At 39.1% G+C, this 13809-nt stretch overlaps 1 protein-coding gene across 2 annotated transcripts; it reads left to right on the top strand.

The window, feature by feature from the left end:
• The first annotated feature begins 3091 nt into the window (after positions 1 to 3091).
• LOC114003714 (cytochrome P450 2J6-like) lies at positions 3092 to 12678 on the top strand. Of its 2 annotated transcripts, XM_027750983.2 has the most exons (9): positions 3092 to 3342; positions 4914 to 5076; positions 5437 to 5586; positions 6539 to 6699; positions 8860 to 9036; positions 9659 to 9800; positions 11279 to 11466; positions 11708 to 11849; positions 12363 to 12678. In XM_027750983.2, exons 1-9 carry the CDS (start codon positions 3172 to 3174, stop codon positions 12539 to 12541), a joined length of 1473 nt encoding a protein of 490 aa, XP_027606784.1. In that variant the 5' UTR covers positions 3092 to 3171; the 3' UTR covers positions 12542 to 12678. The 2 variants fall into 2 exon arrangements, with proteins under 2 accessions (XP_027606784.1, XP_039233958.1); XM_039378024.1 differs by lacking the exon at positions 8860 to 9036.
• Positions 12679 to 13809: the final 1131 nt, after the last annotated feature.

The following is a 13809-nucleotide window of genomic DNA, read 5'->3' as shown; positions in this document are numbered from 1 at the left end:
AACTGTTATTACAATTATGCTTCAAGAATTGGTTGTCATTGCCCTGTTTATCCACCATGTCAGACTTTCCTTAATATAATATTATTGGTTTAAAAGATGTGTTTCATTTTTGTGAAGGAGGACAGTATCCTAAGTGTTAGTGCTCTTTTCTCAGGCTTCTGGGTAGGGGCCACTGGGTGCTTTTATCATGACTCCCATTGATCTGAAGCCTGCTGCTGCTGCAGCTACTCATTGCTTGGCAGAAGAGATGTGTTAGCTCAGTTCGCCAAGCAGATCAAGCTGATGTGGCTCTCCTGCTCTCTAATCCATTTCTAGCTCTGTGTGGTGCTGCACTGTGTGGTGTTGATGTAGACTCTGTCAGGAGTGGAGGGTGGGTTGCATGAAACAACTGGGTAACTGGTGCCTGCTGTGTTGACACCCAAGTCTCAGGCATCTCAGAGTATAGGACAAATGAGAGACTGAATAGGAGGAAAGGTTTAGGAATAGACAAATGGGATCCACATTGCTTTAAATCTTTTTTCACCTGAAGTATCTTAAGAAAGACCCCAGTGGAGATAGAAGTCCCTTTATACATTTTTATAAAGGAATGGTATCTCCATTGTGAATTTTTTCCAAGACCCCCAGGTTTTCCCTCTTCAAGAGTCAGGTTTTGTTTACATGCTTCTGCTGCCTCATTTCACAGAATCATTTAGGTTGGAAAAGACCTCTGAGATCATTGAGTGCAACCTTTGAATGAATAAAACCCTGTCAACTAGACCATGGTAATAAGTGCCACCTCCAGTCGTTTCTCGAACACCTGCAGGGATACTGACTCCACCGCTTCTCTGGGTAACCCATTCCAATGCCTCACAACCATTTCCACAAAGAAATTCTTCCTGATGTCCAACCTGAACCACCTCTGGCACAGCTTGAGGCTATGTCCTCCTGTCCCATCTTTTGTCGTCTGGGAGAAGAAGCTGACACCCACCTGGCTACAGCTTCCTTTCAGGCAGTTGTAGAGAGTGATGAGTTCTCCCCTGAGCCTCGTTTTCTCCAGGCTAAACACCCCCAGCTCCCTCAGCCACTCCTCATATGATTTCTCTCTAGCTGTTGATATCTATCCCTGTCAGACAGTATCTAAAAAGATGTGCTTTCCTATCATCACCCCTCAGGGTAGGGCAGCAGGCAGGTGAGGCAGGGAACATGTCCTGAAACCCTGTTATTAACGTGGGAAGGTGAGCTCCCTCTCTGAGTAGCTGCATCCAGTACTTGCCTGGCCATGAGCTTTGTGAGTGGGAGGTGGGGATTATTCCTGAAACTGAATTTGGGGCTTAGAGTGTAAGTAATGGGGTGCAGACAAGCTGCCATGAGGCTAGTAAGGCACAGGCCATGGCATGTTTCAGTTCCAAAGTCTAAGCAGACAGCGAATGGATCTTCCTCTGAGAGCTGAAAGGCACAAAGAGAAAAGAACAGGCCAGGAGCTCTCCTGGGGAAAGGGAAAGCAGGAGGATTCACTGGTTAGAGGGATACCTTTCTGTTCTGCTGAGCTCTAACCCCTGCCTACCCAAGGATTCAATTCTCATGGAAGGTGAGAATTGAATTGATCTTATCTTACCAGGCTTCCCTTTTCCTGGTCCCCCAACACCATCTTGTATGAGGAGGAAAGCAATTTGTATTCCCTTTAATGTCTCTTCCAAAGACTTGGCAAAGCTGTTTGGCAGCTGCCTTTCTAAATGCAAGCAATTCACATCTAGGCTGCGAGGTACAATCACCAGAATGTGGCTAATTTGTGTGGAAAAGTCAGAGCAAGTCTGGAGAGCCAGGGGAGATGCAGAGTAGCCAGCCAGGACTGTTCAGGGGCCAGATGGGACTGCAAGTGCACAGGGCAGGCAAGCCTTGGGGGCTGTGAGTGTCCTCTCAAGGAGACTTTGGAAAATACTGAATTCAGAGTTGGGAGCAGTTTGAGATATAGAAAGCATAACACCAGTGAAGGAACTACAAATCATATAAGTGGTCTCTGAAGTAGACAATTCAGTTCCTCAGTTTGATCCCAGCTCTCGGTTCAACTGCTGGCCAGCAACACTGGGCAAATGTTATCTCTCTGCCTCGCTTCTGGGGTAAATCAACTTGCTTCACACCTCACAACTTTTGGTTTTAGCTGTGCCAGCTCCATAAGTTTGGCATGTGAGCAGCAAGACCGTCTTAGGTGACTTCCCAGAATGCCACATGCTCCTGACTAAGTCAGATGAGCCGAGTCTAAGCTAGTGCTGTTCCTGCGCAAGCGCCAAAGCTGTACTGTCTGAAATGCCCCACTTTGCAGAGCTGGATTTGCTCAGGTGCATGAGAGTGCTTGTGAAAGAAGCTCACAGAGGCAGCTGTGCATCATCTTTACTCCTGCTGCAAGCAATTCAGTGGGATTAGCAGAGAGGCAGCTGGAGGAGGAGGGAGAAATTATGCTTTCTGCTTCGTCATGAAGACCATGCAGCCCCACTTACCCGTGCAGCTGAACAGGGAGTCTGTGGACACCTGGGTGTTATGCCATTATAATCATCAAACTCCTGTTACCCAATGATTAATTTGAGTAATTTACATTTTATGTGCCCCAGGCACAAAATTAAAAGGTTTGGCCAAAGACCTTACAATACAAACCGTGAGGAAAACCAAAATATTAAAGGAGTAGCAGAGAACATCAGAGTCAAACAATAATATGGGGCAAGTGAAGGGGCAGTGCATGTGGTTGGTGCATGTGATGGCTACTGATCAGCCTGAACTTTCATTAACCCCACCATCCTTGGGTGTGAAAACTCTTGGGAAATTTTTTTTATTTCTCTGTTCTTGCAAGAGTTTTTTTATGAAACTAGAATTGTGGGCAAAGATTTTTGTCACAGCAGCTGTCATGGCACAAGGAGGTAAACAATAAACCTACATTTTGCATCCCTTGAAAAAACAACGATCGACAGATTTATAGCTGCAATGTGAAGGAGTGATGACATATACGCTTAAAAATAAGAACAATTAATTCTCTGAGGTGGAGAATTAAAGTGATAAAGAGGGAAAGATGGAGAGGCACAGAAATTTCAACATCTTTTTCTCTTCTTAGGGAGGTACCAGCAAAGCAAGATAAAGTGGGTCTATTCTCTGTCTACAGAGCAGCTGTCCAGAGACAACGTTGCCGTGTAAATCAGGAGGGAAATGGTAACAGTGAGTGGGGTGCTGGTATTTTTTGTGGTGTCTCTGCTGATTATACAGTTCCTGAAACTGCAATGGATGCGAAGACGACTTCCCCCTGGACCAACTCCATACCCCTTCTTTGGAAACCTGTTCCAGATGAACTTCAGAATTCATCACGAGAACCTTAAAAAAGTATGTATTTTCTGGCAATTAATTAGTAGACTCATAAGCTGATTTGAAAGAAAATGTGTTTAACATAGTCTTATTTTGAATGCTAGGGAGGGATTTATTCTAAATTACATAAATGTGAAAATAGATGGAGATGATTAAAATATCTGCTTCTTGGTATGAAAATTTGCACTTACAATGAAACAAACAATTAAAACCTTATGTGCTTACGAACAAAACCATACTGATGATAATAGTCCTGCCTTACACATAGGAAAAAGACGCATTTTACAACAGAGTCTTTAATTCTGTGTAGCCTTTTGTATCTCTGTTGTTGCACTGGCAATTCTAAGTATTCCTTGAAATTGCTACTGAGGGCATATATGTTTTCAGTATAGAAAGGATGAGGTTTTTTATACTTATTCAACAGATTTTTTGAAAGATCTTAGAATCAATTTTTTTCTGACATACAATTTGGTCAGATTTTCACAAGAGACTTCAGTCTTCTGAGCATGACTGAGCTTTTAAGTGACTGAACTAATTCACTGTATGCCTATATCAAGCCCTTTTTTAAGTCCAGTTGTAATGCCTAGCATTTCTAAAGTTTGTACCATGTTGTTTTATAATCCCCATACATATATATTAAATATTTAACATTTATATGTATAAGTAATATCACCTCATTTTCCCTTTTTATATTCAACCTTCCTTTTCCCTGGTTCTTCCATATCCTGCCAGTTCTTTGCTCTTGAGCTGCATATTTCAAGCCAAAGTAGTATTATTCTACAGCATAAAATAATAGGCAGTGCCTGTCTGCTACCTCTTCTTCTATATCTGACCCCCCAAACCTGAAGAATAGTATTGCTCATCCCAAGATTTCAAAAGACATGAATTAGTCCTTACAAAAATGAAATTAAACACAAATGTGCAAGCATGTGCATATGCATTTTTACTCAGTGTGCATACCTGTTCCCTCTTGTTTGCTCCCAAGCAGCAAAATTTTGTACTCCTTTAGTCTTGAATTTCTTGGGATGTTTTGGCAATACCCCCCTCTTCCCAGGCCATTCTGCTCCACAGACTTGCTACTTTTCTAGTTCCTGATTCAGCAGCCAGGGCAAGGACTGTCTTGCCCACTTCCAGTGATTTCTGCATGCATAGCATTTGAAGACAAGGCTATCACAGCTGAGCTAGAGAGGGTGATTCCTGCATCAGTCACCTTCTTGGCTGCTTTTGCTAGTCTTGATACACAAAGGGGAATCTGTAGATGGTTCATGTCAAACTCATGAGCTAATGCTTTCTTGTACTAAATAGTGAAGATGTAAGAGACCATCTACAATGAGTTTGAATTGTAAGACGTGATAAATAGCATTTGCAGACTTTGGCAATGTTTTAGAAACATCTTAATCTTTAGTAAGTGAGACTTTAGATAGAAACCTGACTTCAAACTACATAATATGTAAAAACAGATTTGCTGCTCTCTTCTCAAAGTCAGTCACTCTTGGGGCACCTGCCAAGGGAAAGGATCTGGTTTATTTTGTTTGATTTAAATGTACTGGTTCTTACCCATGTTGTTCTGATGCTGCTTTGTTCTACAGATGGCCAAAATTTATGGTAATATCTTCACCCTATGGGTTCCACAAGGTCCTGTAGTTGTCCTACAAGGGTTTCAGGCAGTGAAGGAAGGTCTGACTGTTCATGCTGAAGATGTTGCTGGAAGGCCCACAGGAGGCTTCTTTCACTTTCTGTCACATGGAAATGGTAATTATTATTCTCAGAAATTCTTTTCATGTGTTCGTTCCAACCCTAGTTTTGGAAATTGATTTAGAGCCTCAATGCCCTTAATTTGTAATTGGGAAAAAAGTTTATTATTTTCATGAGTTTTTTGAAACAGTTCTATTTCTGATTCCAGCATTATTGTTGGAACAATAATGGCATCATAGAAGTAATGTGAGAGTTTCTATACAGGAAATAGATGGCTAAACTGCAAGAAGAAAGGAAAGAGGAATGCTGGTAAAAATTTGAAATAATTAGAATAAAAGAGCAGCTCCTTGGATGCATCAACTGTATCAATTCATTAATTTATAAGGTATTGACAGCATTAATTCATTATGATCCCAGGTGTTATGTTCTCTAATGGCCATCTCTGGAAGCAGCAGAGGCGTTTTGGACTTGCAACAATGAGGAAAATGGGAGTAGGGAAGAAAACCCAGGAGTATCAGCTACAAGAGGAGGCCTGTCATTTGGTGGAATATTTACAGAAAACCAATGGTATGTGACTTGGTGGGCAGGTCAGTCTGTGCAGTGGGAGATTTTGCTGAAGGATGGGTTACCATTAGCTTTTCAAACTATTTGATTACAAAAATGGATTTAAAGTGTATATGCAGAGCTGAGTCTCAAAGGTCTGTATCATGTAACCTGTATGAGTCATTTCCTTGCAGGAGTGTGAAATCCCACAGCGTGAGCTTAGAACTGGAATCTCCTGTCTGGTTGTATATACCGGTATATATAATATACCAGTATGTGTATACTGGTCCCTATCTGTTAGTGCTATTACTTCTGAGTCAGCTTTACATTACTCATGGCAACAGCATCAGGGTAAGAGCAAACAGTAACAAAATCAGTGTCACAACACCCCATACTCCTGTGCAGAAAAGAAAAACAAAACATAAAATATGAAAGGCTTTGATCAAGGCTGCACAACCCTGTTCTCTGCTCTGGTAAGTGCAGTGGAAAAAGCTCAGCTCACATGGCTTGTGGTGAAGCTCCTCAGTAAGAGAGGGAGTTTGTTCAGATTGTACTGCTGAATAACAGGGTGAGTCCACAGGTAGTAGGCTCAAATGTTCTATCATTATATGAGCAAACAATAGGAGGTGGTTCTCAATTCATCTATGTATTTAATGTCTCATCTGACAATTTTGGTACCCTGGTTATTGCCAAACATGAGATCTACTGATGCCAAGGTTCGGTGGAATCTGGGCATTTTTGTAACTGTTACTACTAATTCCATTCCCACCAGCAGTTTTGCGTTTTTTAACCATCAGTGTGTTTTAGGTGTCTGAAGTTACTTTTTGACTCGGGCTTTTTACCAACAAATTGGAATTTGCCATCCAGTGAACTAATTAATGTCAGAAATGTTTACAAAATGTTATCAGTTCTCTTGTCAGTGGGTAAAGCGGGAACAGTTAAGTGTTAATAGTGAATACAGTTTATTGTTTCACAGGAAAACCTCTGGACCCCACTATGCCTGTTGTTCATGCTGTCGCAAATGTGATTTGTTCTGTGATTTTCGGACATTGCTTCTCCAGAGATGATGAAAATTTCCACCGCTTGATTGAATCCATCGATGCCATAACAGCATTTGGGAACAGCATCACTTTTTTTGTGAGGAAAATTAGTTTTGTTTGTTTGTTTGTTTGATTGATTTCTATAGATAGGCAATGAAAAAGGCAACTTGATTGTTACTTCTATAACAAAAATAAATACTAGTGCACCTGGAATTGCTGAAGTATACATCTGAACAGTACTTCCAGATGCCTAGTTCAAAACTTGTTTCAATTGCTTATGTTTCATCATAGGACAGACATTTCTTGTGTCTGGGGGACAGAGATGGAAATACAAAGGTTTGTTACGTGTCTGGGAGACATACAAAGGACTTTCTTGCATAAGCACTACCTGTACAACTGTGATGTTTGAAACAATCCCTGAAACTCATCAGTAAAATACAGGTCCAAATATCTGAAAAGCTCAGAAAAAGACTTATATTAGTTTCTGTCTGACAAAGTGACTTTCTTCATTCTGGTATGATATGGCTGTCAAAAAATGTCAAGAGTAATATGGGTCTTTACTACTTCCTTCACTACTGCTAACTAACTTCATAGAAACTGAAGTAGAGCAACTATTTTGTGCAAAGGTAACATGTCATGAAATTGCTTAATGGTAGTTTTCCCCTATAGCTTTTGGCAGCAACACCTGTCCCATCTCTGCATGTCCTTACAAGAATTCAGTGGTTTGGTCCACTGAAGAGAAAAATTCTCTCTTGCTTCTGTGTGTGTAGCTGTGACTGCAGCTGCCAAAGCAGTGACACAGATGGCCTCAAACAGGGGCAGTTTTATAATGAACAATTTTTGAATGGAAACCACAGTACTGTGTATAGTCAAAAAGTCAATTTACCCAGCTGCTTCTGCAGAACTTGCTGGAACTCATCTGGCTTTTTCACAGTCTTGCATGATTTCCACCATCTCTGACTAACTAGAAACTGCTCTAGTCAAGGTCCTAGAGAATTTGAGGACTAATTCAATACTTTTGGTAAATAAGCTAAAATAAAACTACTTATGATTTTTTACCCCAGGAGATGCAGGTTGAATCATTCCTAAACTACCTTTTAGCCAGGGTAGACACAGGTTCAGCTATTTCCAAGCTTCTCTCAGTAGGTATTTTTATAAACTGTTCTTAAAACGTCTTAATTGTGTATCAACAGCCAACAAAAACATTCTAGTCCCACATTTCATTCTGTCCTGCTCTCCACAGTGTTTTCACAGGGATGTACAATCCTTTAATGATGGGCTGTACTAATCTGTTTTCCTGGTAAGTGGACAGATAGTGTCAAGCAAAATTATGCAGTAGGATGAAGAAGAAATACAAGCCAGGAATCTGAATAGGCTTGTGGGGAGATAAATCTTTGTCATGCAACTGCCATTTAAATAGATGAGCCCAGAAGTTATGGCCGAATGCGTAATTTAAGCTGCAGTAATTCTGTAACTGGAGGGACATGATGCAATCTTTAAAAGGGGAAAACAGAAAGTGAAATGAAATAGAGGAATAGAATTCACCTAGGAAGTGTTTTATTTCTTCTCTGCTGAGATGTGGTTTTGTAATGGTATAAGGACAAGAGTGTGAATATGTTTAGAACAATGAATAAACAGAAGGGAATCTCCCCTCAGTATTTCTATGTCATTTAATTGTTTTGCATATCACAGGGGTGTGATACATTTGCTTCTCATCTATGAGAAGGTGATCTGAGTAAAATCTCAATGAGTTCAGTATTCCGCCATAAGAAAATCAACCCGGGTTTGGATAGTTCTATTTTCAGTCAGCAGATGTGTCAAGGAAGTCAGCCTGGATCTGGGTTTTTTTAGTGATAAAATAGAAATATGTTTGTTGGATAAAGTGAGAACAGGGACATGTTTCATAGGAGGTCATTGGTACTAAAGGTGAGCCTAGCAAAGAATTGGGGTACAGAGGAATTTAATTTATTCTTTGTATATCACATTTGTATAATCTTATAGTATACATATATGTAATACATATAATTTTGTAGTATAAAACCAAGAGAAATTCTGCTCAAGAGAAAAATGGGATTTAGAAAGGCTTTAATGACACGTGGGATAGGCACTATCCTTTCAGTCTAATGGGGAAGATTCAGTCATCAGTCTTTCATTTGTTTTTATCACTACCCAGGAGCCTGTATAGGGTTCACATTTAGTTTGCTAAATACCACATATTTATAGGTAATACCACATATCTAAAATATCTATTTTATAGGTATATGAACTGTTTCCCTGGCTTACAAGTCATTTCCTAGCAGCATATAAAGAGGTTAAGTCCAAAACAGATTTTGTGAAAGCTCTATTAGCAAAGGAAGTTGAAAGCCACAAAGAAAAAAGAAAAGCAGACGAAAATCGAGATTTCATCGATTACTATTTGGCTGAGATAGATAAAGTGAGTATCTCTGAACTCCTCTCACACTTCACTAACAACAAGTGATTTTAAGTGTTCCTTTGATTATAATGATATCTAATATAAATATAGAAGTATACAATTTCTCCATAGAAAACCTTATACATAGATGAATGAAAAAACCTGACAGTAAATGATAGCAGCAAGAGGAAGAAGTAATAAAGTGAGTTAATTTTCAGGTAGATTATCCATAATTACAATAGCAACAGATCTGCATATGGTTAAGTTACAACTAGAAATGACAGTTATGATGAGATTTGCAGCAGGAGTAGAAAGTATGTACAGTAGTAACTGTGTCATGGCTGAAGAACAAGATGTGTATATGGATAAGATAAATTGACAAGTGTATTGGAGAATGTTAGAAAATGGTTTCCTTTTATTCAGAAAATTTTATTTTCTAGCCCTTTTGTGGTTTTGTGATTTATGTGGATTTTTTTGTTTGTTTGTTTGTTTTGTTTGCTTGGTTTTTTTGTGTGTGCCTGTTTTTTTCTTTTGTGGGGGAAGGAAGGTGAGGGCTTTTTGTGTAGTATCAGTAAATACTCCTGTGAGGTGGTTTAGTTCTTTTTTTGTGTGCCATAACTTTCTTTTCAATTCATATCTGCAGACTAAAGGAGATGCTGAATCTACTTACGATGAAGAAAATTTGATCCAGACTATTTTTGACCTCTTTATAGCAGGTACAGAAACTACAGCCACCACTTTACGTTGGGCATTGCTCTTTATGGCGATTTATCCTGACATTCAAGGTAAGCACAACCAAAGAGGTCTCCAACTCTTTAGCAATTATACAAGTTCAAATAGTAGCAGTGCCTCTTCAAAGAATAGTAGAGTAACTAATTATTAGAGTATAAATCAGGTGAACTGAACGTATCTGTTTCTTGATGTATCCTTTCTAACATACAGGCCAGTTATTTCAGGTTTTGTTTTCAAGAGATCTACACAGAATGCAAGATGTGATTAATTTAATTAGATGGAGGAGTTTAGTCTCAGACAAGATAAATTGCTTCATTGCCTCTCCACAGACAAGAATGATTAGACTTCCACTGAGGACAAGGTGGGGCCTTCAGGTCATCCTTTTAAATCCATGACTGCTATTCTTTGATTTGCTCCTCATTTTTTGCAGCAGAAATAACTAAAATACAGTGAGATGTTTCTAATATATATGGTTATTCCATCAGTATTAGAACTTCAAACACAAATATCTGTGTATAAACAGATGCAAAAAGATACTGGGTTGAGTATCTTGAATATGTGTGCTTTTAATAATGATATTAACAGAAGAAAGATACAGGTTGGCAGAGTAAAATGAGTGAAAAGGTAGAGTCAGAGTGTATGAGATAGAAAGGATTAGAAGGTATATAAATCACTTCAACAGCCTCATATTTGAGAGTTTAAGCTTGGTACCAGACACAGCAGGAGCCTGGCAAGTAGAAAATAGTGGAAGTGTAAAGGAGAAAGGATCTCCGATTTTTGTCACAAAACACTGCTCCAAAAGACCTAAAATTTGAGACTGGATTGCACGTACTGAATTTTCACATGATCTCTCACCCTCTCAGGATATATTAAAACATTCTTAAGTTTCCTTGGGCGATTCTAATTGCAATTATAAAGGCTGTAGTATTAATAAAAAATTAATCAGAAATTGCCAATTCAGTTCATATTATAAGTTAAAAAAAAAGAAGTTCTTGAGAAAAAGTAATTTAGTTAATTAATTACATTAATTTAATTAATTAATTAATTATGTAAGTGCTTCTGAAGGCAAGTAATTACAGGATAGCAGTTAGGCCACCTGTAGATGACAAGCAAAATCTGTGTGCTTCTAAGTGAAGAATAATCTTTGATCAATTACTAAACTTCTCTCCTAATACACAGTTAATATTTTTTTCCAGTTGACTCCCTGCTTGTAAAAATAAATACTAATAAAAATATTTTTATAAATTACCTTAGAGCAGTAAATGTAACAGGAACCTACATCTTCTTACAGAATTACTTAATCTGCCATTGCTATTTTTGAAGTATTATTTGGGTATGCAACCTATAAACAACCTTAACGTCAGATTTTACTCAGATCATCCGTATGGGAAGTTGAAGGCATTCTTTTTTATAAAATATCTTTTTCATCTTGTTGGATGCTATTTTGACTGTAAAAAGCAATAAGAAAAATTATGAATGCAGACTTTATAAATTGTTGGTTGTATATTTAAAGCTGAATATTCCTCCTTAGAGAAAGTTCAGAAGGAGCTGGATGCTGTTCTTGGTTGTTCCCATGTATTTTGCTATGAGGACAGAAAGAAGTTGCCCTATACAAACGCTGTAGTTCACGAGATCCAGCGATACAGTAATATAATCTTAATTGCACTTCCCAGACTGAGTCTGAAGGACACGGAGCTGCTGGGATATCATGTTCCAAAGGTACAAATGTGCTGCATATTTGAATATCTTTGATTTTGGTCCATCAGATGATTTCAGACAGGTTTTTGAGGGTTTTTCTGATTAGGGACATGAACTCTTGTATCCTTTGTGTTCTAGCAGTGCCCCTAAGCTCTGACTGTCTCTGTTGGTGGTCGTTATAAGGAAAGGTGCACTTTGTCCTAAATATTAGTAGATTCTAAGGTGGTAATTTCTGTTCACACCATTGTTCCTCTTTTTTCAGAACACCGTAATTCTTGCAAATATAGACTCTGTTCTGTCTGATCCTGGAAAATGGGAGACACCTGATCAGTTCAACCCAGGCCACTTTCTGGATAAAGATGGAAACTTTGTAAACAGAGAAGCATTCTTACCATTCGCAATAGGTATGTGCACTGAACAGGGATTTATTTACTCCTTGTGATAACAACTCAAGATCCATTCATTCCCCAAAATAACTGGGAAGGCACCCATGAAAGGGCGTATACACACATTCCACTGCCCTAAAGATCTCCAAGAAGGGAGAGGTCCGACTGTACGTGGAAAAGATAGGAAGAGAAGGAATGACACATGGAAAAGTTTTTCTTCGGAGACAGATCCAATTTTTCTTGGAGAAGACATCCAATTATCAAAGTAGTGGCAGGAAAATCCATGGTGCTACGAAGACTGTAAGTGTAAACTATATCACCCTGGTGATCATTTCTATAATGTTTTCCTGCCTGCTGTAAATATAGATCAAAACTTTCTGTGGTAACAAAAGCAGCCTTTCAGTTCTGAACCATTAAATGACAAAGTTAAGAGAAAAGGACAAGGTCTGCAGAAAACAAGCAAACGAGCAGATTAGAGAGGGAGGTATAGTAGAAACCCTTTGGTTGATTGCCTTTTCTGTCTCTTCATAGGGCAGCGTGTGTGCATGGGGGAACTGTTGGCAAGGATGGAGCTCTTTATTGTCTTTTCCACGCTGCTACAGGCATTCACGTTCACCCTTCCAGAAGGAGTGAAGGAAGTCAACACCAAGTTTGTTTTTGGGAGCACGATGAAGCCACCTCCCTACCAGATCTGTGCTATTCCTCGGTAGGAAATGGTAGATGCAGGGAAGAGTTATTCTGTAAGATTACTTCTGTATGTGAATTCCTTTTTCCACATCTTCAGATTTTTCTTTCCTCTTCATTTAGTTAATCGCTACCCTGAAAAATGTTTTTCAGATAGTTGCATCTTGAGGATTATAATTACAAAGAGTTCATATTTTGTTCTTTCTGTTTGGAAAATCTTGTTAAATTTCTCCTGATGTGTAACAAATAAAAACATTAAGGGAAGAATTAGAATTGTTGCTTATTTATTACCAGATGGAAAGAGGATTTACAGGGAAAGAACCTGAAGCAAGGACTATAAATTGAAAGATCTGGGCATTTTTTCTCATTTTTTCTCACAGAGGCATTTGTGGAGATAGGCTCAGAGGTTTTCCAGTCTGTCTCAGGATATTAGTGGGGGCAGGAGACATAGGAAGCTCTCGAAGGAAGCTTCCTAGAGAGGCATACTATTACCTGAGATAACACTGCCTCAGACTGATATTGTTTGCTGTTGAGCAAGCTTGTTGTATACAAGTCTATCCTTGACACCTGGCAGGACAGTTCAGGGTTTCAACCACTAAAACAGGTGAATTCCATCCCTTCAGATGAAAACAGAAGAGCAGCTTCATCAGCCAGTTCTGGAGAGCTTTTCTTAACACAGGCAAGGACCAAGACTGGAAGACAAATGACAACAGTGAGCAGTCACAGTGTTGATAGTTTGTCCTTTTTGAAAACCCCACTGGTTGCCAGCAACATGAGAATGTCTTCTTCATGACAGGTCATCTACTGGTGGTGATTGCTCCAGATCCTCTGATAATTTATTCAGCTTCGTTATTTTTTTCAGTTCTTTAATGAATTCCTTATCACAGTTAGCTGCTTTTACATCAGTCAGCATAAATTAGGATATCATGACCAAGAGAAGATTTGGCACTACTGAAGAATTCTTGAAGCCCTTTATAAGCCTGGTGACTAAGGACTTGGCAAAAGTGGATATTTAAGATTTGGTGAATTTGCTTACTGGCAGATAACAAGGGTTTTTATTTTATGGCATTGAGATACGTTCTTCTTGTATGAGGTAAAAATTGGATACTGTCTGCCAACACAGGAAGGATTATTTTTATACCCTGATTAGCTCACAGTGCCATCTCCAGGACTGACATCATTATCACAGCTGTATTTGTTTCAGGTACCTCTGCCTACCTTGTGTTTTAAAGCCCCCCAGGCTAACAGGCAGGGATGTGTGAGATCACTAATCTGCATACAGGATGAAACCTGG

This window comes from Pipra filicauda, unplaced genomic scaffold, assembly GCF_003945595.2.
Source record: "Pipra filicauda isolate LSUMZ 115617 unplaced genomic scaffold, ASM394559v2 scaffold98_size3848907_pilon, whole genome shotgun sequence".
NCBI classification, from domain to species: domain Eukaryota; kingdom Metazoa; phylum Chordata; class Aves; order Passeriformes; family Pipridae; genus Pipra; species Pipra filicauda.
This window is presented reverse-complemented; position numbering and strand designations above follow the sequence as displayed.